Source organism: Odocoileus virginianus, chromosome 25 (genome assembly GCF_023699985.2).
Source record: "Odocoileus virginianus isolate 20LAN1187 ecotype Illinois chromosome 25, Ovbor_1.2, whole genome shotgun sequence".
Taxonomy (NCBI): Eukaryota; Metazoa; Chordata; class Mammalia; order Artiodactyla; family Cervidae; genus Odocoileus; species Odocoileus virginianus.
The window spans coordinates 798,367-815,244 of NC_069698.1; the positions used below are offsets into that span (position 1 = coordinate 798,367).

At 42.3% G+C, this 16,878-nt stretch overlaps 1 protein-coding gene across 4 annotated transcripts in view; it reads right to left on the reverse strand.

Annotated features, from left to right (window-relative positions):
• CD96 (CD96 molecule) overlaps positions 1–16,878 on the reverse strand; it is an 89,513-nt gene that overhangs the window by 37,890 nt on the left and 34,745 nt on the right. For 3 of the 4 annotated variants that reach the window (XM_070454913.1, XM_020905643.2, XM_020905644.2), the window contains exons 6-8: positions 9,612–9,702; positions 7,466–7,654; positions 209–301 (exon numbers count right to left, since the gene is read on the reverse strand). In XM_070454913.1, the coding sequence (XP_070311014.1) occupies positions 209–301; positions 7,466–7,654; positions 9,612–9,702 (373 nt within the window). Of the gene's footprint in view, positions 1–208; positions 302–7,465; positions 7,655–9,611; positions 9,703–14,263; positions 15,583–16,878 lie in introns of those variants that run through there. The other variant, XM_070454912.1, reaches the window with a different exon arrangement.

Sequence of the window (16,878 nt, forward strand, 5' to 3'; positions counted from 1 at the left end):
TGGTCTTGCCAGGTCTTAAAGTGAAAGACTTTGGAAGTTGTGCTAATTCTTTTAATCCATGAAAATAGTACTTAATATATTTATTTAAAATCTCCATAGATAAGAATGGGCATGAATCATACAAATTTTCTGAAATTTTTTTTCTTTATCAATCTACTTAAAGGATTAATAGTTCATGGGAAGTAAAACAGCATGAAAACATTCTTACCTGTAGGAGATATGCTGTTGGCTGGAGAAGGTTGCGTGCCAAGGGTAGATTCTGTAGCGTTGAGTGGAGAATCTGTTGGAGGGTTCACTGAGCCTGGAAGGATGAAACAGACATTGCTAATGAACAAAATACTGTGATAGGAAGATAAAATATTAACTTAGTCCCCTCCAAACCTTTATTTATTCATCTAACAAATTATTATTGATTAAAAGTCATTGTTATTGCTTGCCACGGGCAAGGCAGTGGACTAAACTGGCGAAAGGTAAGGACATAGGACTGTCTTTAAAGAGCATACAGCCTAGCATATAGGTAGGCAGCCAGGCAGCATGCTGAGTGCTACAGTAACAGAAGGGCAGGAGGCCAGGAGAATGCGAGAAGGGGCACCAGCCAACACTGAGAGGTCAGGGAACCTTCCACGTTTAACCGAGACCTGGTAAAACAATTGCAGCAGTGTTTCGAGGCGTTTGGCAAGTAACCAGATCCACAGACCCACAAAAATATTGTTTATCACTAAGAGTGGAAACAGCGATACAGCTCTGCAAAAGGACAGACATCGGTGGGCATAAGACTGATGGTGTTGTGTGCTCTTGCTAAAATTTCTATTTTTTCATAAGATTTTTATTTGGCTACAACTTTTTTTTTCTCTCTCTCTCGTGTGTGTGTTGGGGGGGGGAGCAGTTTCTGGGATGAAAGAGAGGCTGATATATGTTGCTTCACTTATTCTTCATGTCAGTTCCTTAAAGTTCATTGTTGTACTGTAAAATAATTCTACCATCAGTTTAAAACAATTTACAAATGTCAGAAGGACCTATTGACTTTAGGAACATGTGGATTAATATAGTCAATATTTAATTATTAAATATAATTATTTAATTATATTTAAATTAATTTTATTTAAATAAAGTTATTTTTATTTAAGGCTAGGGGGTTTTGTGATTGCTCTATATATAATGGCATTGATTATAGTATTACATATCTGATGATCTGAATCAATTATTTGGACATTTAATTAGAAATGATATCATTGTTTCTACACTTTAAGGAAAGAGTATATATAATTTATGTCACTTGATAGCACATATAACATTGGAAGGAATTTGTTTTTGTAGTCTAAAAGCATCTGTGCTTTATTTTTATTGGTAGTTTGTTATTGCTGTTGACTATAGGTTGTGCTCCCAGTTGGCTGTGTTGCTATCGTCAGTGACCACTTGCTATTGAGCATCCTGAGGGGTGGTTGTATGAAGAACATGTGGATGTTTCAGCAGGGTGACCGTCCTCTTCCTCCCATGCTATCAGGAGCAAGTCTGAGCCCCTCAGTGTGACACGCAAATCTGATCCTCAGTTAATCCCACATTAGATTTCCATCTTCATTTCCTGATGTTGCCCATTATCTTTGGAAAGTGTTAGTTGCTCAGTCATGTCTGACTCTTTGCAACTGCATGCACTGGAGCCCGCCAGGCTTCTCTGTTCATAGAATTCTCCGGGCAAGAATAATGAAGTAGGTAGTCATTCCCTTCTCCAGGGGATTTTCCCGACCCAGGGATTGAACTTGGGTCTCCTGCATTGCAGGCAAATTCTTTACTGACTGAACCACCAGGGAATCTTTATCTTTTACATCTCTTTAAAATCATACTCTCAATCCAGCTCAATTTACCAAACATAATATGTTCTCCATAAATTCTTGATCTTTGTGCTTGCTGTTTCCTAACATTTTCCCACTCTAAACTTTCTACTACGTGCGTCTCAAACTTGAAGAATCCTGGGGTTCTGTGTGATGTGCTCATAGGACTTACTGTTTACCCTAGCAAAGGCCTCATTACTTCGTTGCTATGTCTCTCAAGAGAAGTATTTGTTTTGTTTCTCACTGTATTCCTGGTTCCTGGCACATGCAAGTGGTTGAATATTCCCTCTTACCCCTGAATTGAAAGAAGATCAATTTTAAATATGTATCTGACTGCTGTTGTGTCATACGCCTCATTTTCCAAACTATTGGGCGGGCCAAAAAGTTCATTTTGGTTTTTTTGGTAACACCTTACAGAAATAACAACCTTAATGAGATGGAGCATGGGTATGGAAAAATAATGCACAGGTGTTTTTGTCTGTAGATTGATTAGAATAGAGACTGGCAAATTATGGCTAAGGTGAAATTCCACTCACTGTCTATATTTGCAAATAAAGTTTTATTGAAATACAGCCATGCCCATTTGTTTACGTATTGTCTATGGCTGTCTTTGTACTATAATAGCAGAGCTGAATAATTAGGATAGAGATCACACGGTCCACAAAACAACATAGTTACTATCTGGCGGGTTAAAAACAGAAAATGTTTGCCAACTGGAACAAAAGCTGTTGATAGGTTATGCTCAATCCTAGATTTCCAAATTGGGAAAGAAGCATTTAATTTTTATTTGTTGACTATTTCTATTTTAGGATATTATTTTGTCAGGTTTCATCACTAAATATCTTTGTAAGCTGCAGGGTCCTTAGCTTCACAGTACATTACGATGTTATTGCTGCAAGATTTGCATTTTGAGATGAGCTCTTTGCTCTATGACAAAAATGATGCACAGCTTTGCTAAGGCTATCAAGAGTTTCTAGTTTCAGACTGGCCTGTGAAGTAGAAATTCTGTCCTGGTAAAAACAAAACTAAGTGGGTATAAAAAGGAGGGGCTAAAACCTAACAAAGACAATTTATTTCCCAAAATCAAATACAGAATTTAACAGGAACATGTCAGCTAGTTTTCAGACCATTACATTTACCATGATGTTGTAAAGGGCTGGGCTGCTGGACACGTCATCCATGTCTGAGTGCATCCACTCTGCACTGGCCTGGCAGGGCGCTTAGGACCACCCTCATGGGCAGCAGTGTCCATGTGTCTGTCCCACAAGGGCAGCGGGGTCAATTCCAGAGCTTCCTCAGAGTGTGCCTCAGCCATTAGCTGGTTCACTCAGGAAAGGACTGAACCTCAGGGTTTGGGGATGTCCTTGCTTCTCAGAATGTGGTCCACAGTAACTTTTAGGATCTTATTAGAAATGCAGGCCCCTCCCAATCCCTCAACTTACTGAATCAGAATCTGCTTTTTAAGAAGATCATCAGGTGATCCGTATGTATAGTAAAGGCCTTTCTTGATAGTTTCAACATTCCTGGGATCAGTCACAGGTATGAGGGAATCCAGGAAACCAGGAGAATTTGGCTGGCATATGTCACCTTCGTATTCACTAGTCCTCTCATCCCGCTCTTGAGCTATCCCTTTTGAATCTTCTTTCCACATCCTCAAACACATACGGACACTCTCTTACACAGTGAACCACTCATCAATCCTCTTGTATCCCAAAGGTCTGGGTCTCGGCTGTTACAGTTGGAAATCAATTTAATCAACAAATCTCTGTTGAGGCTTATGATAGCCAGGATATTACCCACCCTGGGGAGGTATCTGCACTTAACTTTTGAGTTGAAACAACATAAGATACTCCCTCTACTGCCCCAAACAAAATAACTCCTTGCATATGCCAAAACGCTGATTCTGCAGCACTACAATGTTAGACATTCTCATAGACTAGGTTGACATGTTAGAACATTTTTAGAAAGAGTCTTCTTTTTTTTTTTAAACTACTGTTGAATCATGACAATTCTTTAGGCCCTGGTACTCAAACAGCTGCCTGACAAGCCACCTGCCCCTTGATCCCTTCCCCTTCCGGAGTTTTCTAGAGTAAGACCCGCTGAGCAGGCGAATGTCCTGGAAGACAGGGGCAGGTGGGGAAGGAAGCACCTCAGAGGGCCGTTGCCTTTTAGCCTGCTAACATTATTACTCTTCTGGGTACAAAAGAGCAAAAACTCCTCCCCCCGTCTCTCTAAATCTCCTTTCTGTCCTCTAGTAGTCTCAGAATTTCTCTGTTTTAGCACTGAGAGACAGATTCATCTCCTGCGTTTTCATCTCAGTATCTGCCTGCAGTAATAGTCCGACTCTTCCACACGGCAATGACCCCTGCACAGGCATCAGAACTTTGCTCGAGTTTGTGAAGCATCCGGCGGTACTACTGCAGGCAGAAGGCATGTGTGCAAGTAAATGCTTAAGAACTTATAGCAAATGGGAAAATCTGATATTGCAATGACAGTGTTTTGTGGAGCCTCAACTGTATCTTCTAAATCATTCATGAAGACAGATGTCAGAATATGAGCAGAATATAAGCTATAATTTTGGGAAACTGAACTGTTTAAGATTTATTGTCTTTAATATTTTATTGTAAAGGGTGAAAACTCATTTGACAATGTAAAATTAACCATCCGCTTAGAGCTTAAAATTATGCTAGAGCCGGGCTATCCTGTAAAATTGAAATTGTGGTATGCTTTGAGTACCGGAATCAGTGTTCTTCCTTATTGCTAAAATATTCACTATTTTCTGATATTCAAGTCAAATGCAGTTCAAAGAGAGGAGGCAAGCTTGGAAGAAAATATTTGCAAAAGACACATCTGATAGAGTGCCGTTATCAAAATATTCAAAGATATTCTTAAATCTCAACAATAAGAAAACAGATAACCTGATTTAAAAATGGGCCAGAGATAGACATCTCACCACAGAAAATATACATTTGGCAAATAAGCATATGAAAACGTGCTCCACGTCATATATCATCAGAAAATGCAAATTGAAACAACAATGAAATATTGTTACACCTGTTAGAATGACTGAAATCTCGAATACTGACAATACAAAATGCTGGCAGGGATGTGGAGCAGTAGGAACTCTCCATCAGTGGTTGCTGGGTTTGCAAAATGATATAGTCAGTTTCGAAGGCAATTTGTTGATTTCTTATAAATCTAAACATACTCTTAAAATACAATATAGCAATTGTGCTCCTTGGTATTTACTCAAAGGAGCCGCAAACACATGACCCACAAACCTGCACATGAATGTTTACTGAAGCTCTACTTTTTAAAAAGTTTTATTGGAGTGTAGTTGATTTATAATGTTGTGTTAGTTTCAGGTGTATAGTAAAGTGAATGGCCTATATGGGAAAAGAATATAAAGGCTTTATTTTTAATTGCCCAAACTCAGAAGCAAACAAGATGTCCTTCAGTAGATGAATGGATATATAAACTGTGATATACTCATCGAAAGGAATACTGTTCAGTGCTAAAAAACTATCAAGCCACGAAAAGACATGGAGGAGTCCTACATGCATATTATTAAGTGAAAGAAATCTATATTAGGACAGTGAAAACTTAGGGCTCTATGGCACTATAATGATGAGTACATCATCTGTCCGAAGCCATAGGATGCACAACACCAAGAGGAAGCCCGAGGGTAAACTAAGGCCATTGGGCACGTGTTTTGCGTTGGTGTAGCTTCATCAGTGGTGACAAAGGCACCATTCTGGTGGGTGATGCGGATGATTAGGGAGAAGATGCACGTGTGGGGAAGGGGTATATGAGGAATCTCTGTACCCGCCTCTTAATTTTGCTGTGACATTAAAACTGCTTTAAAAAATAGTCTTTAAACAATAACAAAAAAACAAGAAACAGTCTTAATATCATAAATTATTTTTCAAATGTGATGCTTCCCTGGTGGCTCAGTGGTAAAGACTCCGCCTGCCAGTGCAGAAGATGTGGGTTCAATCCCTGGATCAGGAAGATCCCATGGAGAAGGAAACGGCAACCCACTCCAGTATGCTTGCCTAGGAAATCCCATGGACAGAGGAGCCTGGTGGGCTACAGTCCACGGGGTTGCCAAGAGTCAGACACGGCTGAGCGACTGAACAAGAACAACAAAATCTGTCTGTGATGATCCTGGATGCTGCCAAGGCTACTGGGAAATCCACGTGAGAACCAGTTACCTTACCCTTTCCCAAGACTAGCCCTAACCTTGCACAGTGTTCTGGAAAGGAGGAGCACTTACTTCTGAGGGAATTAGGTCAAGCTGAGTATGGATATTTCATGACCATTCCTGAATAATTAATTCAAAGTTCACAGAATGAGGTGAATGGGCAGGGATGCAGTGACGATGCTACTGTCCTGGTGTCTGAATGGCACCTGTTTCTGCAAGGTAGGGGTGGACTTACAGAGCCACGTACCCCATCCAAGGCTCACAGGAACCAACCACTGGCATTGGTGTCAGGGTTGGGAAGCACCCAATATGCAGACTGTAGCCTTGAAACAAAGGAAATTTTTCCCTCATAAATTATTCTGGTTTTTATAAGTTATAGACTATAATATCTCTGAAAATAGGAAGGTGGTAAACGATGTCAGTGATTCTGCAGAGTTGTAATAATGACTTGCAATATTAAGTTTTATAGGTATTACTTTGTTGTTACATAAGAATAGATGACAGTTGTCACTTCACACTTCAGTTTTTTATGGACAATCTGTTGTCACTCTATTTGTTGAGACATTTGTTCACATCTTTTTGTAGTAAATCTTTATTATTTGATCTGGTTCAGAGTAATGGATTCTGGTTAATCAAATGTTGTAATACGTAGAATGATCCCACATATCAACTTTGAAGTCATAAAACTCCTCTGTGTGAGATTCTGGGCTTCAAATCTAGGTATACTAAAATCGTGGTATGGTATACACGGCTTTTTCCAGGCTTCCCTGGTGGCAGGGTGGTAAAGAATCTGCCTACCAATGCAGGAGGCACAAGGGGCGTGGATTCGATCCCTGGGTTGGGAAGATCCTCTGGAGAAGGAAATGGCAACCTGCTCCAGTATTCTTCCCTGTAAAATTCCGTGGACAGAGGAGCCTGGTGGGCTACAGTCCATGGGGTAGCAAAGAGCTGGACACAACTAAGCAAACACACATATACAGCATGGCTTATCCATCCCTAAGTATTAGAATTAAATATGCTATATATAAATGAATGCTTTTATAGACTCAGAAGTAATTTTAGGATTTTAAAAACTCTCTTGATTATCAATATATTAGTATTAAATTTCATCATATGGTAGATTAACAAAAATGCTAGTTAATTGAGTTATTATTAATTGAATCTGAACAAAAAGTTCACTGTATTCACCAGAAATTCCTGGAAACAGGAATTAGCTACTTTTTATTTGAAGAAATTCTTTTCAGTAGAGTCCCTTTAGTCAAAAAATGTGTGATATTTTGAAATTGAATAATTTTGAATAGTGTAGAGAGAGTTTTCAGACATTAAAATGTCATGGAAACAATCAGTATTCTATTTGTTTTAGTTAGAAATGTTCTGAACTTATGGCAGTCCTGGCCACCCCCTTGTTGACCTCATTAAACAGATAACTCACCCAAGGAAAATGTGATCTTTTCAGAGGAGCTATTCCACACTTTGTGTCCAGGGGCTGGAGACAGAGCCATACACCAGATGGTCAGGGTGTTTGAGTGGGCTGCTTTATTATCATATACACTTGTCAAAACAGACTTCAGTTCCCAAAATCCGTCTTTGTCTTTTCTTTTTTCACTAGCAGTATACATTTCTGCAAGACAGATAAGAACAAGGTTCGTCACCAACATTTCCCATATGAGCCGTAAAATGATGCCAAGGCGTGACTGGAGACAGTTCAGCTTCCAGTGGTGAGGTCTAAAGGTGGTCAAACTGAAGCTCTTGTCCCTTTGTCTGACAGGCCTGGAATTAAACTGAACTGTTTTGTTCAAGCTCCTACATGGCGTTGATCCATGGTCAAGGTATGGAATATACTGGTTAAAGGTGTTCCTTTATTTATAACCATGAGTCTAGCGGGCTTGGGGGCAAGTTTTCCCAGCTCATCAGCATTGCTGATAACAGCGAGATTGATGATTTGTCCCTGGCCTGAGTGAGATAACTGGGAGGTCTCTTCTGTGGAGAGTGAGGAGCAGCAAGAATGCACCTCAGTGACCAGAAGAATATAAAACAAGCTCAGCTGAGACTCCGTTTCGGGTCCCCCACTCTGAGGCGCTGTGAATGTGTACCGGGCTGCGTGGTGGCTCAATGGTAAGGAATGCGCCGGCAGTGCAGGAGACCCGGGCTCCATCCCTGGGTTTGGAAGCTCCCCTGGAGAAGGGAATGGCCCCCATTCCAGTATTCTTGCCTGAGAATTCCACGGACAGCGGAACCTGGCCAGCGACGGTCCACGGGGTCCCGAAGAGTCAGACATGACCAAGCGACTAACACTTTCACTTTGCTTTCAAATGTGTACATGGGATCCATATGCTTACCTTAGGGATATGGTTGCTAGATTATATCCTTTTCCTGAAATAAGCTGTTATTTATTTATAACACTGTATGGTATTTATAACACTGTCATTTGGGGGTCCTGTGAGTCTTCTTTAGAAATAGAATCCTGTCTAACTGCCACTGTTGGTACCACCTCCAAATAGCATACGTGGCAGCAGGACATGAATGCAGAACTCTCTGTCCCTGTGGGTCAGAACTTTGTTTCACAGCTTCTTGAAACTGAAGGTTCTAAATGCTAATTCTAAAGTCAGCGCTTGCCAAAGTAATAACTACATGCAGTTGTGTGCTGGTAAACCTCTGGCCACAGTGCCTGGCCTCATGGATGTAAGGATAATGACCCTTCTAACATATCTATTATGAACAGTCTATAACGACCCTTAACAGATATTTGTAGGATTGCATCCTGTCATCATTGTGGGTGAACTGTTTTTCAAGTGATCCAGTAACAAAACCAGTAATTCAACATGAGTCAAGTGGATCAATAAAATCATTCATCAACAAAGACTTAAAACTTTATCAATTAAAGATAATACAGCAAGAAATATGTGACTCCTACTGCTGAAAACATATTGAGCTTTGAGGAAAACTGACTCTGGAGAAAGGAGAAGGGCCATTGTCCCGGGCAGGAGATGGCCCAGATTGTTCTGGCAGCATCTATCATGTTTGCCATGAAAACACGGCTCTGTCCATTCTCACCTGAGCTTGCCTCCGTGTGTGTCCTGCTCCAGGAACTTTTAATCCTCCTGATGAACATGTTCCTTGTCATGGAGCCAAGTTACTTACATATACTTCCTTCAATCCTCCACCCCCACCCTACCCAGATCCTTGCAAGAAAAAATAGAATTTATTTGCTTGTTGATTTAAGGTAGTGATGCTAAGTTAATGGGAGCTAAATGACATGATTAATACATGTACATTGAATTAAACTTGCTTGCTCTCATAGAGGAGATCTCCATTTACCAACAGGTAAAGGAGAACAGTACTGTTCATATGTGAATGGACCAAGTCAACTGTATTTCTTGTATTCTGGGAAATACTTCCCTGCTCCTTGGAGGAGCCAGATGAGGTGTCAGAAAGTGGCATTGGGAGGCAAGATGATGTTTTCTTGGCATGAGAATTGTTCTTGAATGCCAAGATCGACTTGGGCAGTGGCAACTTCTATTGTTCTTTGTTTTCTTTCTTTTTTTGCCAAACCCACTTCCATTGACTGATTTCCTTACCTTCTATTTCAGCTTGAGGGACGCTTCTCTGTATAAACCAGGTGAGGTTTGCTGTGGGAAATACATTCCTCAGTGAGCAGGTAAAAATTCTCTGGGGTTAGAGACAGAATATGGAAAGAATTATTTGCCAATTCAGAAGAAACTGGTGCCCCATACATCTCCACTGGGCCTCAGATGAGGCAAATTGGCACAAAATTACTTTTTCCATTTTTATTATTTTATTTATTTATTGGTGGAACTCCTTGGACCAGGGGTTGAACCTGCACCCCCTGCAGTGAAAACGTAAAGTCTTAACCACTGGACCATCAGGGAAGTCCTTTCCACTTTTAACAAGGCAGTGTTCACATTTAAGAGGCTGCTTGAAATGTGAACTACAAAAGGCAATTGCCTATAGATATGTTACAAATTAATAGCTAGAATTCAAGGTCAATTTAAGAAGAATCTAGAACTAAACTAATGTTGCAAATTTGGACTCTGAGTTCTGGAAAAGGAACATTACATCTCTACATAGGCAAAATAAAATAGCGTAAATGGAAACCAAAGAATAGGAAGAAGTTATAATATGCAGAGGCCAGGGAAGAATATTCTGTCAGACTAAAAGCTAAAAGAGACCCAGACTTTTGTTGTTCTTGTTCCCCCAATAATGTAAAGTACTGTTAGCAGCAACAACTACAGAAACCATTCAATATAAACATTTCACTTTTGACTTGTAAAGAGTTTACCTAATTAACTTTTTATCATCTTAACAATCCTATAGGCTAAGTAGGACCCACTTTAATACTGCCATTTGACAGATGGGGAAGTCAGGGCACAGAATCACCGAACGGTTAAAGGGAGTGGAATGTAGTTGATGGTAAAACTGGAGGTGTTAGCTTAATCTCAGTAAAAGATATTTCCTGGTAAAACACGTTGCATTAAAGTAAGAAGCAAGTAGAAGAGCAGGTAGCTTATGTTACAAAACCAGGGAGCTTAGCAGTAGTGTTAGTTTATTATTATTTTTTTTCTCCCAACACTGTGTTTGTTTTTGTGAGATGGTAGTTTCTTCAAGAGCCTGGTGAAAATATGCAGTAAGGTATTATCTGATCTTCATTATTTCATCTGAGACACTAGAAAATTATAATCCTTTTTATAGTTTTGTTTTCTCGTCAAGAAGTATGTGTATTTTACATGTGGCCAGCCCTAAGTTTTTAATTCTCAGATATTTTTCACAACTGATGAATATGCTAGTTAATTAGTAAAGAACTGTTACCTATATGTAATGCTTGGTGTGCTAATTCCCCTGCAGACTAGTTATGCCTGAAGAGTCTGATTTTGAGCAGAGCTGAGAAACCAAATCTAAGAATAATACTAAGCCCCATCTTTCTGGTGAGATCCCGCCAAGGCGCAGATGAACATCCCTCAGAACATCACTGTAAAACCCCCAAGGAAATACTGAGACTTTCAGAGGAGGTTATTTGTTGTACCCAAAATGGTAGATAGCAAACACTGAAGCCCCAGATTTCTCACCCATTCAGTTCTTAATGGGGATGCAGGCACATGACAGAAATGCAGATCCATGAAATTCTGTCTCTTTCTGTCTTAAAAGCAAAAGCAGGTCTCCTGAAATATATTCTTATTAAGTAAAGGAAAGAGATTTCTGTTTATTTAATCCAACAAAATGCCAAAGACTGACTTTATCTAGGTGATTTGTGTAGGATCTATAGTGAAAAAAAATGTTTTAAAAATGTGTAAAGGTTTGTATTAATGTGAATACCTCTAGCCCCTCTCATGATTCATTTTCTCTATGCTCACCTAATCTACCAAAAGATGATGATATGGTAATATCAGGAATGAGTAGGAGTTCCATTATTTTATAAAGACAACTGGCTCACTGAAGAAATTTCTTGTTAACTCAATAAAAATATTAAAAAGATTTAACACTTGTAAATTTTCTAAATTCAGATTTCATGGAATGATTCAGGTTTCAAATATTCTATACTATCTCCAGACAGTGTTCTAAGATTTTGTTTAGGAATATGGCCCTTGTCCTGAAACTCCTCTGGTCTCTAAAACTGAAAAACTTCAGGTTAAATTAGTTCACACTGAAGTCAAACATGTTATGAAATGTCAAGCATATGTGATTTTGCTGAGCAAGCCAAGTTGTATTTCTTTGTTAACTTTCAAAGGATTAAGAAGAAAAACATGTCAGATTTGAAAAAAATATGAAATAAATGTAAAAAAGAGCTTATGTGCACATGCATACAAACATGTGCACACACACACACACACACACACACACACACACACACACCTTTCTCTGCTGAGAAGTCAAAATCGTTCACTCCCTCAGTGTGAGTCTCTTTATGAAGTATTCACGAGACAAGCAAATTATTGGTTTCTCTAGCACATTATTCTAAGTACATATGTATAAGTGAGTAATACCACAAAGAATTCTGTAGAAAGTGCCAAAAAAGCATTTGGAGAATTCTGTGGGAGTACAGAGAAGGATAAATCTGGGAACAACTTGGCACATTTATATTTTGTGGACAGGAAAGAGTCAGACCTGGAACCTACAGGTGGAAAGTAGTGGGAAAGTCACAAAAGATGGTTGATGGATTGGTTCATGGACTTGGGTGTGAGCTGGGGATGTTGGAAGCAGAGGTTGGAGCAAGATGAGATTGACGAGTCAGGAAAAATGAATCCAAATCTGGCTGTAACACTAATCATTCCCTTATTTCCACAGATGAAATACTGAAATGGTGACCATTTGTAAATGATCCCATATTCAGTTTGGTTAAGTTTGGACAGGACCTTTTCCAAAGGACTTTTCACAGAATCAGTTTGAAAATATTTAGCTTATTAGTCTGGAAAGAAAAATTCTTAAAAAAAAGTTCCCCTATTTGTTCACTAACTCTTCTTTTCTATTTGGAGCCTCTCTAGGCCCCACACACTTAGTTTTCATTTGAAATTTAACTTTTAGTCTCTCCATGCTTTCTACTCTACCATTTCTGTATTTTCTTCCTGTAACTCAAGGTTTTCCTTCCATGGATATCTGTAAAATGGGCTTGTTTCCTCTTAGTAGTTTTTCCTTCTAAAAGCTATCTATCTATCTGTAAATTTATATTTTTTGCTTAAGTTGTGATTATCCCTTTATTTCACTTCAACTGAAAGTAGAAGCCAACAGATTTCAGCTTTTCCAATTCTAGTTACATAATATAATAGAAATCAACCCCAAATCTGCTATATTTCTCTAAATTGCAGAAGAAGGGCCCTTTTATTTAATCTTCCCTTTCTGCAAGTTCTCTGACTTTTCTACTGACTTTATTTATAATACCAATAGTTTCCAACCAACAATGGAGACTTCACGGCCTGACAACTGGACAAAATATTTGAAACCACAGGTATCCTCAAGGCATGTGGTTTCTTTGCCCATGTTTCACCCTTCCTCTGTCTTAAATCTTCTTTGCTTGAGAGGCCAGATGATCTAGTCTTCTGGAAACAACTAAGACTTGTAGGTGCTTGATTTATTGTTTTACTTCACAACATTTGCCAGGGACAACTTTTTTTGGTGGTGGAAGGAGGAGGAGAAAAGCCCTGCATTTATTGCAGAAAAACCCTACAGGTAGGGTCACACCCATGTAGAAACAAGGCTTCCCTGGAAGTGGGAGGGAACAGGAAGTGGAGGTGCCCTCCTCCCCGCGGCAGCAGGCAGCTAACAACCTTCCCATGGGGTAGAAGCACTGCCTGCATCAGAACCCTCAGAGGCCAGTCCCAAGCCTTGCTCGCCGGTAAGTACCCGCTTGGGGCTGGGTGGTACTTCTGAATTGCTCAGGGTGGCAAAGCTTGATGGATAAGGCTCTCAATCATTTAAACAATGATCAAAGAGAGAGAAGTCAGGCTCTTTTTAAAATGTACCATAACCTTCCATGTGTTAATTTATCCTTAAAATGGGGTCCCTACACCAGACATCTGGAGGAAGTTGCCATCAGGAAGATCTCATCCACTGTTGGCTTTGCAGGTGATGGTGCCGGGGAAGGTGGAGTGTGGCGAGCTGCTTGCCGAGGTCACCCCGCCACCACCAGGCTGTGGAGATGCACTCCCCAGCCCTGTCCTCCAGATATGCCAGCTCCTCCTGCTGAAAACAGCTAAGCCTGCTGTTGGGAGTGCTCAGAATCCCAGCCCTCGAGGAACCTTTCTAGCAGCAAGCTGACTTTACACCGGGAACTGCATTTCCCAGACCCTGGCAGGCTTTGTAGCTTCTGGAGTGGCTTCTGCATCTGCTCAGGGGGACCGCGAGTCTCTCCTAGTTAGCATCAGTCTCCGCTTCTACCCACGCTGGGGGAGACCCAGTGAGGCCCTCGCCCTGGCATCCCGGCCAGCCTGGACCCTGAGGCTGCTCCTCCTGCCTCCAGAGGGCATCAGGTCTCCGGGAGCGCCGCGGCAGTGGGAGCAGCCAGGGGAAGAGTCAGGAGAACACCCGAAATTCTCAGTGTTGGCAAGCGCCCGTGGTGCTGGTTGCGGAGCCGAGCACAGCTCGCGGAAGCCTTGCAGTAACAATGCTCCACTGAGCTGCCCGCCTCCTGGCCCAGCCCAGCAGGGATCGGCACGCATCCGGGTCGTGGAGGCGAGGCACACGGGAGCCTCCACGGCCGTTGTGCTTGGCTCTGCCTCACCCTGACTCCAGTGGAGCAGAAAGGAGGGAAGTCACCGCAGCGGCGCGGCCGCTGCTGCAAACCCCGCCACCCAGGCGCTTCCCGAGCGCGGTTCGGCTCTAGAGACTTCCGGCTCAAGGAGCGCTGTAGAGAGGGGACAGGATGAGGCGGGAAGAGGAGGACGAGGCCGGGAACAGGATGAAGGCCAAAGGGCGCTTGGAGGTGAAGGAGGAGGGGGAGATCAGCGAAACGGCAGAGCCGGCCGGCCCCTTCGCCAGCGCCACGCCCGCCCCGCTGCCCCACCGCAAGGGCACTCGGTTTTCCGAGGCCTGGGGGTACTTCCACCTGGCCCCTGCCCGCGCCGGGCACCACCCCAACCAGTATGCCACCTGCCGCCTGTGTGGCAGGCAGGTGAGCCGCGGCCCGGGGGTTAACGTGGGCACCACGGCCCTCTGGAAGCATCTGAAGAGCGTGCACAAGGACGAGCTGGACAAGAGTGGCCACGGCCGGGCTGGGCCGCGCCCGGACCCCCGGCCTCCAGGGCCGCAGCTCCCCGCGGGTGTTGAGGGCGACCGGGCCCGGCTGCTGGAGCAGGCGGGGGCGCTGGCCTTGTGGGCCAGCCAGAGGGAAAGGGAGCTTCGGAGGCGGGAGCGCGCGGTGGCGAGGCGGGAGCGCGCCCTGGAGGACGTGGAAAGGGCCATCCTGGAGATGAGGCGGAAGGTGCGGGCAGAGAAGGAGGCCTGCCCGAGGGAGAAAGACCAGGCCGGGGCCGCTCACCCCTTCCATTTCGTTTAAATGGGGCTTGGGGGAAGTTTATTCTGAAAACACTGACTTTAGGCCCACAGCAAAAAAGTCCTTTTAGTTCCAGCTTAAATATACAGCAAAGTATCTCGGTAGGATTTTAAGAGAAAGAATAGTATGGGTTAATCTCAGCAGGTCTGAATTGGCCAAATGCTTATCTAAGGTTCCTTCGAATAGTACTCACCAAAACTTTAAAATATATTAACCATGGGTCTGTGAGTTATTTGGGGGCAGAATGCACCAGTCTGTCAGCCTCAGTGAGTGAAAATAATGGGATTTATGCCTAGTACTTGGCTTTGGTGGAGCCGAAGGTTTTGATGGTTGAGACTGGATGGGTGGCTGGAATATGCCTATGTGGCCAGCTCATTCTGGAGACCCCATGATGAGCGGAGCTCAGGCTTCCTGGGACAGAAATGTCTGCACACATTCTGGTGTTGATTTAAGAACTGATGTAAAGCTGGTTCTGTGGGACCCAGCAATGGAAGAAAAAAGAAACATGGGCCTGAGATCTCCAGACTCTTTCAATGTGTCTCTTTCTCCCATTATTACAGTCTTATATTAAAGCTGTTTTATCAAAATAATCCATCTTAATCCTGTAAGTCTTTACAGAAATCTATCAGATAAGTAATTAATGGATAATTAGCACAGAGAATTAAAGACTTTCCAACTCACTTGAATTAAACATTAAGAATACAGCATATAAAAATTTGTTCGTAAATATTTTAAAAACATAATTCGATTTCATATTAAGCTTTGTTGAAGGAGGAGATTGTGAGGAGGAGGTGAAAGAAACTCAGAAAGAAAAAGAAAAAGGTGGAGAGATGGGCTATATAAGGAGAAAGAAAGAAGACAGGCAGAAAACTGAAAAAGGGACAGAGAAGTAATGTGAAGATGAGAAAGACAGCTCCCCAGAGAAAGTTCACCATGGAAAGGTAAGAGACCTTGACTGTCTGGGAGAATGAAGGATAGAGAACATTTTGTTCACTTCTGAGGTCAGTTTTAATGAGTCAAGTTGCTTTTGTTTTGTATCCACAGACCACACAGACCACTCATTCATTTAAGCAGTAGGTTTCAGATTGTATTATACACCCCAGATTATTGGCATTACAGCTACAGGCCAATGCTTTGTTCTCCAATTTTTAAAAAGTTGTTCATCTTTAAGTATTCAGAGCCGCTTTGAAAAAAGGAATCCAGCAGTCCCTGAGGAAAAGGTAGACTCTCCGGGCTGCTGAGAGCACGTTTAAAATGTTAACACAGGGTTTGGATAAGATCAGACTGGAAGCCACTCTGGCCTCTGTGCTGGAGCTGACTTATTTTGGATGGCTCCTATTAAACCTTATTATTTACATACACTTAAAACTGGGCTGGGAGTGGGAAGGAGGGTATGGTGAGAGATGCAGAAGGCAAGTGGAGACTACGCCAGTGTCTCATCTTGCAGAGAGCGCGAGTGCTTTCAGTCACTCATCTCCCTAAGCAGACAGGATGGTTGGCATAATAGCGGCATCGTGCCTCATTCGGTCCTCACCTATGTGGCTCCTTTCTCCTGCTTGTTCTTAGACTTGTCAGCAGCTCTATCAGCCATATCTGTCTTCCTTGTGAGCTGTTTGTGGAAAAGACACAAGTCCAAACACCAGACTTGTGAGAAACCCACACTGTACTGTAGTCTTGTAATTCCCTCTTTTTCTAGAAATGGCCTCATATTAAAGCTTTCACTTCCCTTGTGGTCACCCCCAGACGTCTGTTGCCCCTTTGAGGACCCTCTCCACCCGCGGTAAAAGCTCAGGGCTCACTGCTGCAAGTGATGGTGGCAGGTCTGCTGGTCGTCCCCGGCTGGA